The 12,947-nt window shown below is 48.2% G+C and overlaps 1 protein-coding gene across 4 annotated transcripts; it reads right to left on the reverse strand.

Moving 5' to 3' along the window:
* Positions 1 to 1,395: 1,395 nt before the first annotated feature.
* Positions 1,396 to 11,882, reverse strand: LOC127293516 (transcription factor bHLH35-like). Of its 4 annotated transcripts, none has more exons than XM_051323154.2 (4): positions 11,750 to 11,882; positions 10,943 to 11,523; positions 10,467 to 10,814; positions 1,396 to 1,755 (listed from the first exon to the last, which is right to left on the reverse strand). In XM_051323154.2, exons 1-4 carry the CDS (start codon positions 11,820 to 11,822, stop codon positions 1,690 to 1,692), a joined length of 1,068 nt encoding a protein of 355 aa, XP_051179114.1. In that variant the 5' UTR covers positions 11,823 to 11,882; the 3' UTR covers positions 1,396 to 1,689. The 4 variants fall into 4 exon arrangements, with proteins under 4 accessions (XP_051179114.1, XP_051179116.1, XP_051179113.1 ...); XM_051323156.1 differs by having other exon boundaries at positions 10,943 to 11,511; positions 11,750 to 11,864; XM_051323153.2 differs by having other exon boundaries at positions 11,741 to 11,863.
* Between the last annotated feature and the right edge of the window lie 1,065 nt (positions 11,883 to 12,947).

Below are 12,947 nucleotides of genomic sequence, written 5' to 3' on the forward strand. Positions count from 1 at the left end.
AAAGTGAAACTGGACTAGACATCATTGTAGCCGTCTATTATGCCGCTAACCAGCCTGGCACAAGATATCCTGAGCGACCATCTGGAGCCGTGTGCATCTATTAGCCATAGCATCCCGCTGTCCCTCCGGTGACAGAATAGCCCACATCCAATATCCATCTCTATATTCTATAGTTATTAATAAAAACAAGAGAGTAGGCGAGGTTTTGAATAATAATCCTCTCCACATTACATTTAGACGTGTTCTGAGGGGTGAGCGTTGGGAGGCCTGGCTACATTTGGTTTGCCGAATAATGAATGTACAACTTAGCGATGAGCCCGATAAGTTTATTTGGAACTTGGCAACCTCTGGAAAATTTTCAGTGAAATCGTTATATGCAGATTATATCTATGATCATACTGTGTTTTTAAGGAAATATTTGAAAATTAAAGGTGCCCTTAAAAATTAGAATCTTTAACGTGGTTCCTTCATAGGAAGGTTTTACTTACAAACGATAATTTAGTAAAACAGAAATGGTTGGGATGCAAAAAGTGTGCCTTTGGTGATCAGGATGAATCTATTGAGCACTTGTTTATTAGATGTACATTTGCTAAATTAGTATGGAGAGTTGTATATTTCACTTTCAATTTACCCCCACCGAATAATATCAAAAATTTATTTGGAAATTGGTTAAATGGTTTAGATAAACAAAGTAAAATGCATGTCCGCATTGGGGTATGCGCTATAATGTGGGAAATTTGAAATTGCAGGAATGATGTTATCTTTAACAAAGCTAGTAATACTCAATTAATTTATGCAGGTTGTACACACAAGGCTACTTACTGGATCAATGCTTGGTCCCTTTTGCTACCCGAAGACCAATCAGCACATATGGATATTGGATGTTCTCGTCTGATGGTGGTAGTTCGGGCTATCTTCAACCAGGGTGGTTGGCGGCTTTCTAATAGGATACAAGATGCATAGTGCGATTTTGTATTCTCTTTTTAGATGGCTTGTTCATGTGGAGACACTTTGTGACCCATGAGTTTGTAATACGTACTTAAATACTTTGTGGATAGATTTTTAATAAAATGGCTGTTTGCATCGATTGATGCAGAGACCGGGAAGCACCATTTCTATAAAAAAAAAATACTTGAGAGTATCTTGCATATCAACCCTTCATTTGCATCCAAGCGATTGCTTGATTAATTGGCATGTCCAATCACATGCATCAAGTACACACAGTTAGTATTGTATGTCTCTATCCTACAAAACAAACTCAATTCAACGTGTGGCTGGTTCGCCTCGATAGACGCCTGCTGCAAGTCATCACATCAGCATGTTTAGCCTACTGCGCATGCATTGCGAAATTAGAACACCCATCTCACAGGATTTATCATCCTTTATTTTGAAACAAAAAACCGACAACTTATAGCTTTATTAGCATGCATGCCCAAAGTAGAATGAATATCCATCTCTCATGGTGCGCCCGGTCCGAGGGGAATCCTCATTTTCGAAAAACAAACCAAGAACTTATTATTGTAGCAAAAACAACCACACACACAAACACACATGAACTAGTTACCTCTTCTTCTTTTTCGGAAAGGGGCATCTCCCTTTCTTATTTCGACTGATTGATGCTTCTTCGGTCTTGGCGGTTCCATGTTTATTGATATGGCCATATCATTATTATTGTGATCAGCTATGACATCAGTGCAACACCGCACCAAGCTTCCCTACAATGTCCTGTGGTACAATGTCGAACCCCTCATCCACCTGAGGTGTAGTAAAAGAAAATGTTTATCAGTCCACATTGCCTCGGTTAAATATGTATACGGTGTAGTTTGATTACAAAATGGAAGTTTGACCCATAATTATTCATCCATTCATATATTACATTTGCATATATTAATATTCAATTCGTTTCATATAATATATGTTAGCCATAATCTTAACTCGCAAGATTCGTGGAGCCGGACGGTGCGGCCAGCCAGAAGAGTAGCTGAGTTAGTTGTTAGCTGCATGTGTACGTGTGAAGTAGTCATATGATCGTGGCCCGACTTAGTGCGTGAGTGGCGCACGATCAGGGCCAGCTTGTTGCTTGGCTGCTAGGTGCGTGCGTGAGTCTATTTAAAGAGGCTGCCTTGTGTGTGTAGAAGGCAGCTAGCAGATGAGAGAGTCTCCTGTGTAGTCTCCACATATAAGCGTGTGTAAGGAGGAACCAGAGATGTAGTCTCGTCGGGGCCGTGGTGTGTGCCCGGCCGGCAGGAGAGCTCCTCTGGGTAGTGCTGCGTGTGTGCGTGTGTACCTCCATGTATGTGTTTGAGTTGAGCTGAAGAGGAAGAAGAGTAGGGCGTCAGTGCGCCCACGGCGGCGTTCATGCGCCGGCCGGGGAAACTCCGTGTCTCCACTCCATCGTCTCCCTCCGTTCGTTAGTGCGAGCGAGGAAGAGAAAAGTGCAGCCGAGGTGCTGCACCAACATGTGGTATCAGAGCCGGAGACGTGCCGGTGGCTGCGTGATGAAGCTCCGGGCCGTGTGTCGGCCTATGGAGGTCTGCGGCGCTGCGGCTATCATGGTGGACACAGAGGCGGCGCGCGGTGTGTCCGCGACGAGCGTGGCGGACATGGAGGCCTCGGCGGCGCGGCTGTGGCTCGCGGCGAGCGCGTGTCAAAGGCGCACAACTTCGATGTCGAGCGGCGCGGCAACCGCGGCTCGGGCATGGCGAGCAGACGTCACAGCGGGCGCGGTGGCGCGGTGGTGTCGGGCGAAGGCGTTCATGGCCATGGTGACGGCAACGTTGGGAGCAGCAGCGTCAACTCCGGCAAAGGCAACGATGAGCCATGTCTCCTGTGATGATGCACCGAGAAGGCAAGTCAAGATTAGAGGGGAGATTGTTAGCCATAATCTTAACTCGCAAGATTCGTGGAGCCGGACGGTGCGGCTAGCCAGAAGAGTAGCTGAGTTAGTTGTTAGCTGCATGTGTACGTGTGAAGTAGTCATATGATCGTGGCCCGACTTAGTGCGTGAGTGGCGCACGATCAGGGCCAGCTTGTTGCTTGGCTGCTAGGTGCGTGCGTGAGTCTATTTAAAGAGGCTGCCTTGTGTGTGTAGAAGGCAGCTAGCAGATGAGAGAGTCTCCTGTGTAGTCTCCACATATAAGCGTGTGTAAGGAGGAACCAGAGATGTAGTCTCGTCGGGGCCGTGGTGTGTGCCCGGCCGGCAGGAGAGCTCCTCTGGGTAGTGCTGCGTGTGTGCGTGTGTACCTCCATGTATGTGTTTGAGTTGAGCTGAAGAGGAAGAAGAGTAGGGCGTCAGTGCGCCCACGGCGGCGTTCGTGCGCCGGCCGGGGAAACTCCGTGTCTCCACTCCATCGTCTCCCTCCGTTCGTTAGTGCGAGCGAGGAAGAGAAAAGTGCAGCCGAGGTGCTGCACCAACAATATAAGGCTCATTTGTGTTGAAATATTGGGCCCACTTTTAGTGGCCCAAATTAGATTTCAGTTTTTCCTATAAATCTCAAAGCCCACATAGTGGCAGCCTTGTGAGTTTGAGCCCAAGTTGGTGGCAGCTCACTAGGGAGTGGCAAGAGGTGGGAAGTTTAGTCCCACATGGAAAGTTGGGAGGAAGTTAGACCACCTTATAAGGTGGGTTGTTCCACCACTAGTAAGTGAGTGAGAATAGGAGTGCTACACGCGCGCTCCTCCTCCTCCTCGCTCGCTCGTCTCGACACGACACGTCACGACGCGCGCCGCGCTCGTGGTGAGTGGATTGAGCCTCGAGCCGAGACTTTCCTTACTTTTTGCAGCTCAGGAGGATCGTGGGCTATCTGTAACCGACTCGAAACGTTCGTGCGACGTGGGCGTGGCCCACGTTGCCTAGGGTTTCCCGAGCCTATATAATCTCCTGCCCGGCTACCGCAGAAACATCATCTAATACACGAGTTAGGGTTTCCACCTCTCTCTGCTTGCGCCGCCATCGTAGCCTACTCCATCCCGCGAGCCGACGTGCATCGGCGAACGGGAGAGCAGGTCTCCGGAACCACTCGTCCTTGCGATCCTGTACGGGAGAGGGCGAATTAGGTTTTTGGGAAGCGCTCGCGCGATCGCTCAAGTTCTTCATCACGGGTCGCCTTCCGTCCAAGTCGGGCGGTGCTGCCTACCGTCGTCTTCAACGCCATCTACTTCGACCCGTCTTCCCCGTCGTCAACAACGTTGTCATCAACAACGTTACTGCAGCGACATCATCTGCTACACCTCCACCGCCACCTCCACCAGATCGGTACGTGCGACATATCTCGATCTGTTTAGCGATGGATGTTGTACTGTTTGCTATGCTACTGTTCATGTTGATCACTACATCTAGTATGTTCGAGTTTCACATGTTAGTAGTTACTGTCGTCATGCTTAATATTCTGGAATTAATCATGGAAATTGTGCCTAATTATCCAACAATCCAAAAACCTAATTGTAGGCAATTTCCTGAGTTAACAATGGCTGGTTTTTCCGATGCACTGAGGCCGGATAAGTTTACCGGTGTGCACTTTAAGAGGTGGCAGTATAAGGCCATGCTCTGGCTTACTCATCTGAAAGTGTTCGAAGTTACTGATGGTTTACCTGAAGGAACTATATCTGACCAAGATCAGAACAAGTTCAAGGAAAACAATACTCTCTTCGTCGGATGCGTTCTGAGTATTCTTGCAGATCGTCTGTGTGATGTGTGCATGCACATAACAGACGGTAAAGAGCTCTGGGAGGCACTGAATGCTAAGTTCGGTGCAACCGATGCAGGCAGTGAACTGTACATCATGGAGAACTTCCATGACATCAGGATGGTTAACAACCGTTCTGTAGTCGAACAAGCTCATGAGATACAGTGCATTGCGAAAGAGCTCGAACTCCTTAAGTGTGCCTTACCTGACAAGTTTGTGGCTGGATGCATCATCGCTAAGTTGCCCCCTTCATGGAGGAACTTTGCCACAACTCTCAAACACAAGAGACAGGAGATATCAGTTGAAAATCTGATAGCGTCTCTTGATGTTGAGGAGAAAGCTCGGGCTAAGGATAATACTGAGAAAGGAGAGGGTCAGTCTAGCGCCAACATGGTGCAGAAGAAACCCTACAGCAAGAACAAAGGGAATAACAAGCCCTCCTTCAATAAGCCTATGAAGACTACAACCTTCAAGAAGAAGAAGATGATAAACAAAGCAGATCTGAGCTGCTTTACCTGTGGAGAGGCTGGCCACTTTTCTAAGGACTGTCCAGAGAGGGCAGACCGCAAGAAAAAGGGGAGGCAAGTCAACACTGTGACCGCTAGCAATGCTGATGGGTACGGTAATCTCTTTACTGTTCTTTCGGTATTTCAATCTCCATGTTGGTGGATTGATACAGGTGCTAATGTTCATGTGTGTGCTGACATATCCATGTTCACTTCTTACCAGGTCGCCCGGGATTCTTCCGTCTTGATGGGGAATGGGTCACATGCTTCTGTTCGTGGTGTTGGCACGGTAGATCTGAAGTTCACTTCGGGGAAGATCGTGCAGCTGAGGAACGTGCAGCATGTCCCTACTATGAACAAGAATCTCGTTAGCGGCTCCCTTCTATGCAGAGATGGGTTTAAGGTTGTTTTAGAGTCGAATAAAGTAGTTGTTTCCAAGTTTGGACAATTTATTGGTAAAGGCTATGAGTGCGGAGGCTTGTTCCGCTTTTCGCTTTCTGATTTCAGTAATAAGTCTGTGAACCATATCTGTGGCAATGTTAGTGATGATACCAGTGTTTGGCATTCTCGTTTATGTCACATTAATTTTGGTTTAATGTCTCGGCTATCCAGTTTAAGTTTAATTCCGAATTTCACCATTGCCAAAGGTTCTAAGTGCCATAGTTGTGTGCAATCAAAGCAACCTCGGAAGCCTCACAAGGCGGCCGAGGAGAGAAACCTGGCACCTCTAGAACTCATACATTCTGATCTATGCGAGATGAATGGTGTGTTGACAAAAGGTGGAAAGAGATATTTCATGACATTGATTGATGATGCGACTAGATTTTGCTATGTTTATTTGTTGCGAACTAAAGATGAAGCTTTAGACTACTTTAAAATTTATAAGGCTGAAGTTGAAAATCAACTAGAGAGAAAGATCAAGCGTCTTAGGTCGGATCGTGGTGGCGAATATTTTCCTAAAATCTTTGATGAATTCTGTGAGGAACATGGCATTATTCATGAGAGGACGCCTCCCTATTCGCCCCAATCAAACGGGGTTGCCGAGAGGAAAAACCGCACGCTGACTGACTTGGTGAATTCCATGTTAGCCACTGCTGGTTTATCAAAGGCATGGTGGGGGGAGGCTTTATTGACTTCATGTCATGTCCTGAATAGAGTTCCTAACAAGAATAAAGATAAAACCCCTTACGAGGAGTGGTCTGGGAGAAAACCATCACTTTCGTATTTGCGCACATGGGGATGTTTGGCGAAAGTCAATATTCCAATTACTAAGAAGCGCAAACTCGGACCAAAGACAGTGGATTGTATCTTTCTAGGTTATGCTCCGCGGAGTGTAGGCTATAGATTTTTAGTAGTTCAATCTGAAGTACCTGATATGCATGTTGATACTATTATGGAATCTCGTGATGCAACATTCTTTGAGAATATGTTTCCTATGAAAGATATGCATAGCATTGCTAGAATTTCTACTGAGATAGTTCCTGAATCTAGTACATCTAATGAGTATTTTGAACAATCACATGAGATTGTCATTGAGAAGGATGACAATGAAGCTCCTAAACGGAGCAAAAGACGAAGGATTGAAAAATCCTTTGGTGATGATTTCATTGTGTACCTTGTGGATGATACTCCCACGTCCATTGCAGAGGCATATGCATCTCCAGATGCAGATGACTGGAAAGAAGCTGTCCATAATGAGATGGACTCGATTCTTTCTAATGGAACTTGGGAGTTGTCAGAACGACCCCATGGATGCAAGCCTGTGGGCTGCAAATGGGTGTTCAAGAAGAAGCTAAGACCTGATGGTACTATTGAAAAGTACAAGGCGCGGCTTGTAGCGAAAGGCTACACACAGAGAGAAGGCGAAGATTACTTCGACACCTATTCACCTGTCGCTAGACTTACCACCATTCGAGTACTACTATCCATGGCTGCCTCCTATGGTCTTATCGTTCATCAAATGGATGTAAAGACAGCTTTCCTTAATGGAGAGTTGGAAGAGGAAATCTATATGGATCAGCCTGATGGGTTTGTAGTAAAAGGTGAAGAAAGAAAGGTGTGCAAGTTGCTGAAATCCTTATATGGCCTGAAACAAGCACCTAAGCAATGGCATGAGAAGTTTGTGTAACTTTAACTTCTGTAGGCTTTGTTGTCAATGAGGCTGACAAGTGTGTTTACTATCGCTATGGTGGGGGCGAAGGTGTTATACTATGTTTGTATGTGGATGATATTCTGATCTTTGGTACAAACATGAGAGTAATACACGAGGTCAAGTCTTTCTTGTCAAAGAGTTTTGATATGAAAGATCTGGGAGAAGCTGATGTGATTCTGAATATCAAGCTGATTAAGAATGAGAGTGGGATTACTCTAACGCAATCCCATTATGTTGAGAAGATCTTGAGCCGGTTCGGCTATATTGATAGCAAGCCTTCTTCAACACCTTATGATCCCAGTGTGACACTACGCAAGAACCGGAGGATTGCCATAGATCAATTGAGATATTCTCAGATCGTTGGCTCACTCATGTACTTAGCGAGCGCGACTAGACCCGACATCTCTTTTGCTGTTAGCAAGTTGAGTAGGTTCATGTCAAACCCGAGTACTGATCATTGGCATGCACTTGATAGGGTCATGCGCTACCTATGTGGTACAATGAGTTATGGGATTCATTATTCAGGGCACCCAGCTGTGCTTGAAGGATATAGTGATTCGAATTGGATCTCAGATGTAGCTGATCTGTACGCCACAAGTGGGTATGTATTTACCTTTGGAGGTGGCGCAGTATCATGGAGATCTTGCAAGAACTTACTGCTTTAGACACAACCACTGTTGAATCAGAATGGTTGCGTGAGCTCTTGATGGACTTGCCTGTGGTTGAAAAACCTGTTCCGGCAATCCTTTTGAATTGTGACAATCAAACTGTAATTGTCAAAGTGAACAATTCTAAGGATAACGCGAAGTCATCAAGACACGTCAAGAGACGTTTGAAGTCTGTCAGGAAATTGCGAAACTCCGGAGTAATAACTGTTACATATATTCAAACAGACAAAAACCTGGCAGATCCCTTTACAAAGGGACTATCACGTAATGTGATAGAAAGTGCATCGAGGGAGATGGGTTTGAGACCCGTTGATGTTACACCATAGTGGTAACCCAACCTTTGTGATCGGAGATCCCGTGAATTAGGACCTGGGAAGAACAAACTAGTGGTTTAATTGAGGAGAGTATTATGTAACCCTCTCTATGTGAAGATGCACAACTCTCAGTTGCTGTAAGGCAGGTTGGCAACAAGCCTTAATGTGTTTATGTTGGCTATTTTAGCAAAGATGTTGTCCCTGCTGAGCATTCTTGAAATAACACACCTATATGAGTCCGATTGTTAAACGTCGCAATCTATGAGATTTGGGTGATCTCTAGTAAACTCATGAAGAGACCACGAAGTATGACGCATATGCTTCACCCGCGGGGTAGGCTACTGGCAGCCATGTACTGGTCATGACTTTGAGTGAAACCCTGTTCACGCAAAACTTGCAATTCAAGGCTTAGTCCATTGTTCAAGTGTGAGTGGATGTAGCTTAAAGTTCTAGGCGGAAGTTCAACTTAACAGTCTCCGCTGAAACACTGGTATATAAACAAGCAGCGAGTATTGGTAAATCTCTAAATGGGGATTTGAGATCTGGTGGGGGATTGTTGAAATATTGGGCCCACTTTTAGTGGCCCAAATTAGATTTCAGTTTTTCCTATAAATCTCAAAGCCCACATAGTGGCAGCCTTGTGAGTTTGAGCCCAAGTTGGTGGCAGCTCACTAGGGAGTGGCAAGAGGTGGGAAGTTTAGTCCCACATGGAAAGTTGGGAGGAAGTTAGACCACCTTATAAGGTGGGTTGTTCCACCACTAGTAAGTGAGTGAGAATAGGAGTGCTACACGCGCGCTCCTCCTCCTCCTCGCTCGCTCGTCTCGTCTCGACTCGACTCGACACGACACGTCACGACGCGCGCCGCGCTCGTGGTGAGTGGATTGAGCCTCGAGCCGAGACTTTCCTTACTTTTTGCAGCTCAGGAAAACGAACAGAGTCCTAGACGGACGCGTCGCAGTTAGTCGGTTCGGGTCGCTCCCGGATCGTGGGCTATCTGTAACCGACTCGAAACGTTCGTGCGACGTGGGCGTGGCCCACGTTGCCTAGGGTTTCCCGAGCCTATATAATCTCCTGCCCGGTTACCGCAGAAACATCATCTAATACACGAGTTAGGGTTTCCACCTCTCTCTGCTTGCGCCGCCATCGTAGCCTACTCCATCCCGCGAGCCGACGTGCATCGGCGAACGGGAGAGCAGGTCTCCGGAACCACTCGTCCTTGCGATCCTGTACGGGAGAGGGCGAATTAGGTTTTTGGGAAGCGCTCTGCGCGACTGCTCAAGTTCTTCATCACGGGTCGCCTTCCGTCCAAGTCGGGCGGTGCTGCCTACCGTCGTCTTCAACGCCATCTACTTCGACCCGTCTTCCCCGTCGTCAACAACGTTGTCATCAACAACGTTACTGCAGCGACATCATCTGCTACACCTCCACCGCCACCTCCACCAGATCGGTACGTGCGACATATCTCGATCTGTTTAGCGATGGATGTTGTACTGTTTGCTATGCTACTGTTCATGTTGATCACTACATCTAGTATGTTCGAGTTTCACATGTTAGTAGTTACTGTCGTCATGCTTAATATTCTGGAATTAATCATGGAAATTGTGCCTAATTATCCAACAATTTGTTCACCAGATATTTTTTATTAATATATAGGTTTTATGTCAAAAATCATTCATGCTATATTGGAGTATATATAAATGGAGTAATTGTTAGTTGAAACCTTGACTTAATGAAAACTTATAAGCCTTATTTTGAAATGTAGGGAGAGTAATATTGAAGAGAGTAAGGGCATGTTTGATTCGTAGATAGGAAAAACGTAAGAATAGGAAAAATATATGTAGGCTTGCAATGTCATGTCGGCTCCAATCCTACATGAATATATATGTACCAAAATTTCTTTTATTCCACCTCCACCATAGGAAAAGCAAATGATTTTTTAAAAGATGTAGAAGTCGATTTTAAATTTCCTATGAACATCAATCTTACTAATCAAACAACAATCGGTCGTAGGTGTTCTTCCCGAAAAATTATATCCTGAGCCGACATTTAGCTTCTAGGGTCTTTTCATTCTAATTTTTTTTATTTTGAAGAACAAGGATATTATTTCGCTAAGTAACAGGTCATGGAGTAACGGACTTGCCTTTGCCATGATGGTTATGTTCACAGTGCAAGACGGGAAGGGGATGACATTGGTGTGCGTGATGCTAAGGTGAAGCCCCTCAACCTCGGCGAGCAACTTGACAAGCACGCCCTTGCCGTCTTCACAATGGATCTTCAGCATGACAGTGCTCTCCGAGATCCTTGCCTCGATCTCTGGCAGCGAGCTCCCGGTCGTCGTCGCGCCGTACGGTTTGGTGGCGATGCAGGGCCTCTTGACAAGCACAACCGGTTTGACGCTCCTCACGTTGCGGTCCTCGAGTTCCTTGAGCTTCTCCTGCTGCTCCTTGACGTACCTCACAGCGTCGGACAGGATCGTCGCCTTGTCCATCTGGATGATATTGATTCATATAGTCAATAAGTTGAGCCGAAATTTTCACGTCCAAAAGAAAAGGATGAGCTGAAGTGATGCAAGAGTGTAGGGAATGTAGCGCGGAAATAGCCGTCGCCGATGGGGACCTTCTTGAGACCGGGGATGACAGTGGAGAGCTCGATGAAGCGGCGGTTGATCTTCTCGCGGCGCTTCCTCTCAGCCATGACGTGTTCCTGCACGCACGGCTCCGGCGAGGACGTCTGCCCCGTCTCCGTACTGGCGGCGCTCTTCAAGGTGCGTTTCCTTGACGCCGGCGACCTTTGCGCCGGCTGAGGCACGTCCTGCGCTGGTTCGTGGGCGGTGGGCGTGATCTCGTCGTGAGTGCTCGGCTGTGGCATGGTGGAGCTGAAGTTCCAGCCGGCGGGTGGGTAGGTTGTGCTACCGACGCTGCAGTTGGACGACCAGCCGTCGTTCTCCACGGCCGCACCTCTTGGCGTGTTCTCACGGCCGCTGTCAGCGCCGGAGCTCCAGCTGTCCGTGGCGCGGAGTGGGTGGCCATCTTGGGCTGCAGCTTCTGCAGGGGCGATGCCATTCTGTAGCTCCGGCCAGTGGAGATCTTGCAGTGACGAGAATGGGTCGTCGTGCTGCAGCGTCTCCATGGCCCACTCGATGAACATGCTCGAGTCGTCCATGCCGATCGACCTCCTGCCGGTTCCTGTACCGTTAGCTGATCGAATCACACACCAAAATAGGAATTATATCACAACACAGTTCAGAAGATGAAATGATGCATCGTGCGCTCAACATCCGAAATATTACTTGGTGAAAGTTTCAAGAACCACGACCAGCTTGCTACTGCGTGTTGGCAGCAGCAAGCTAGGCGGATCAAAATGCAGGAATGGGAAACAAGACCAGGCAGAGATCAAAGATGGCCGGCAACACACCACAATTACCTCCTGACGAGAAGACAGATCCCTGAAGATGTTTGCAGGGACTAGGTACGAAGAACGAATCAGTGAAAAGCATGTGCCCTAGCTGTCCGGTTCACTCCCTCGCATGCTTTTCACTTCTTCCATGTGTGGCCTATATAGCTCAGCTAGCCAGCTGCCGGGCCTTAGAAACACAAATATCTGTCACGTGCACCTCAGCAGATTTCCTTATCAGCATCATCCGTCCTTATTAAGGTCTTTTTTAATTCATATAGGAATGAGAGAGTCAAGAATATGGAACAAGATCTATTTGTTGGTTGAGTCCTCTCCTCTCCCGACCCCCACCCCAACCCTAACCACCGCTGCCGCCGATAGCGCCGCCAGGGCAAAGGCCCTCGGGCGTGGCGGCGGCGGGGGGCCTTCCTCGTCGACGTGGGGGACGGCGGACGGGATCTCCTCCTCGACGCATACGGCGGATCGATCGGCCGGCGCGGGTGATGGGCGGCGGCGGCTCTGCGCTGCGGACCCCCTCCCCCCGTAGGCTCTGCCCCGCAGCACACCGGCAAGGGCTGGTGGTGGGCGACGGCCAGGCCCATGGTCTGCGCCATCCCCTCCCCCCCCCCCCCCCCGCCTCTCGCCGGTGAGTGGAGGCGATCTCGGGCTTCTTCCGCGACACGAGGTCGCCCGGGGCAGCAGCCTTGGGTACGACGGTGGAGGTGGCCCTCTTCTTCGCCGGAGAGGGTCGGCCTGCGGTTGGTGGTCGTGGATCTATCGATCTATCACCGCGTTACGGCGGCGTGATGGAGAAGCATGGAAGCCGGCGACGGTGTCGCCGGTAGAGGGTTGGAGTGTCCAGCCCGAGATGATCGCCGACGTGGGGGTCCGACTTGAATAAAGGCAGCGGTCCTAGGGCCTCTCTTGCGTGAAGAGGAAGACCTACTGGAGGCCTGGACTCGTGATCTGGCCGGTGTGTTGAGTTCCGGAAGGCTCTGCCGGCAAATGTAACAATGCTTTTTGCCTGGAGTTTGCTAGATCGGTGGTATTCGGTCGTGCGCACCCATGCTTTTATTCTGACCGATTGGTTCTGGAGGGAGCGGCACGAAGCTCTTTTTTTGTGTTGACATCAAGTGACTATGGATCCATGATGAAAGTCGGAAGAAGAGAATTTCATGAAGGCCGGAGGGGAGGACTAGCTAAGGGAGGTTCAAGTCTCCGCGCTGTT

This window comes from Lolium perenne, chromosome 4 (genome assembly GCF_019359855.2).
Source record: "Lolium perenne isolate Kyuss_39 chromosome 4, Kyuss_2.0, whole genome shotgun sequence".
Classification (NCBI taxonomy): domain Eukaryota; kingdom Viridiplantae; phylum Streptophyta; class Magnoliopsida; order Poales; family Poaceae; genus Lolium; species Lolium perenne.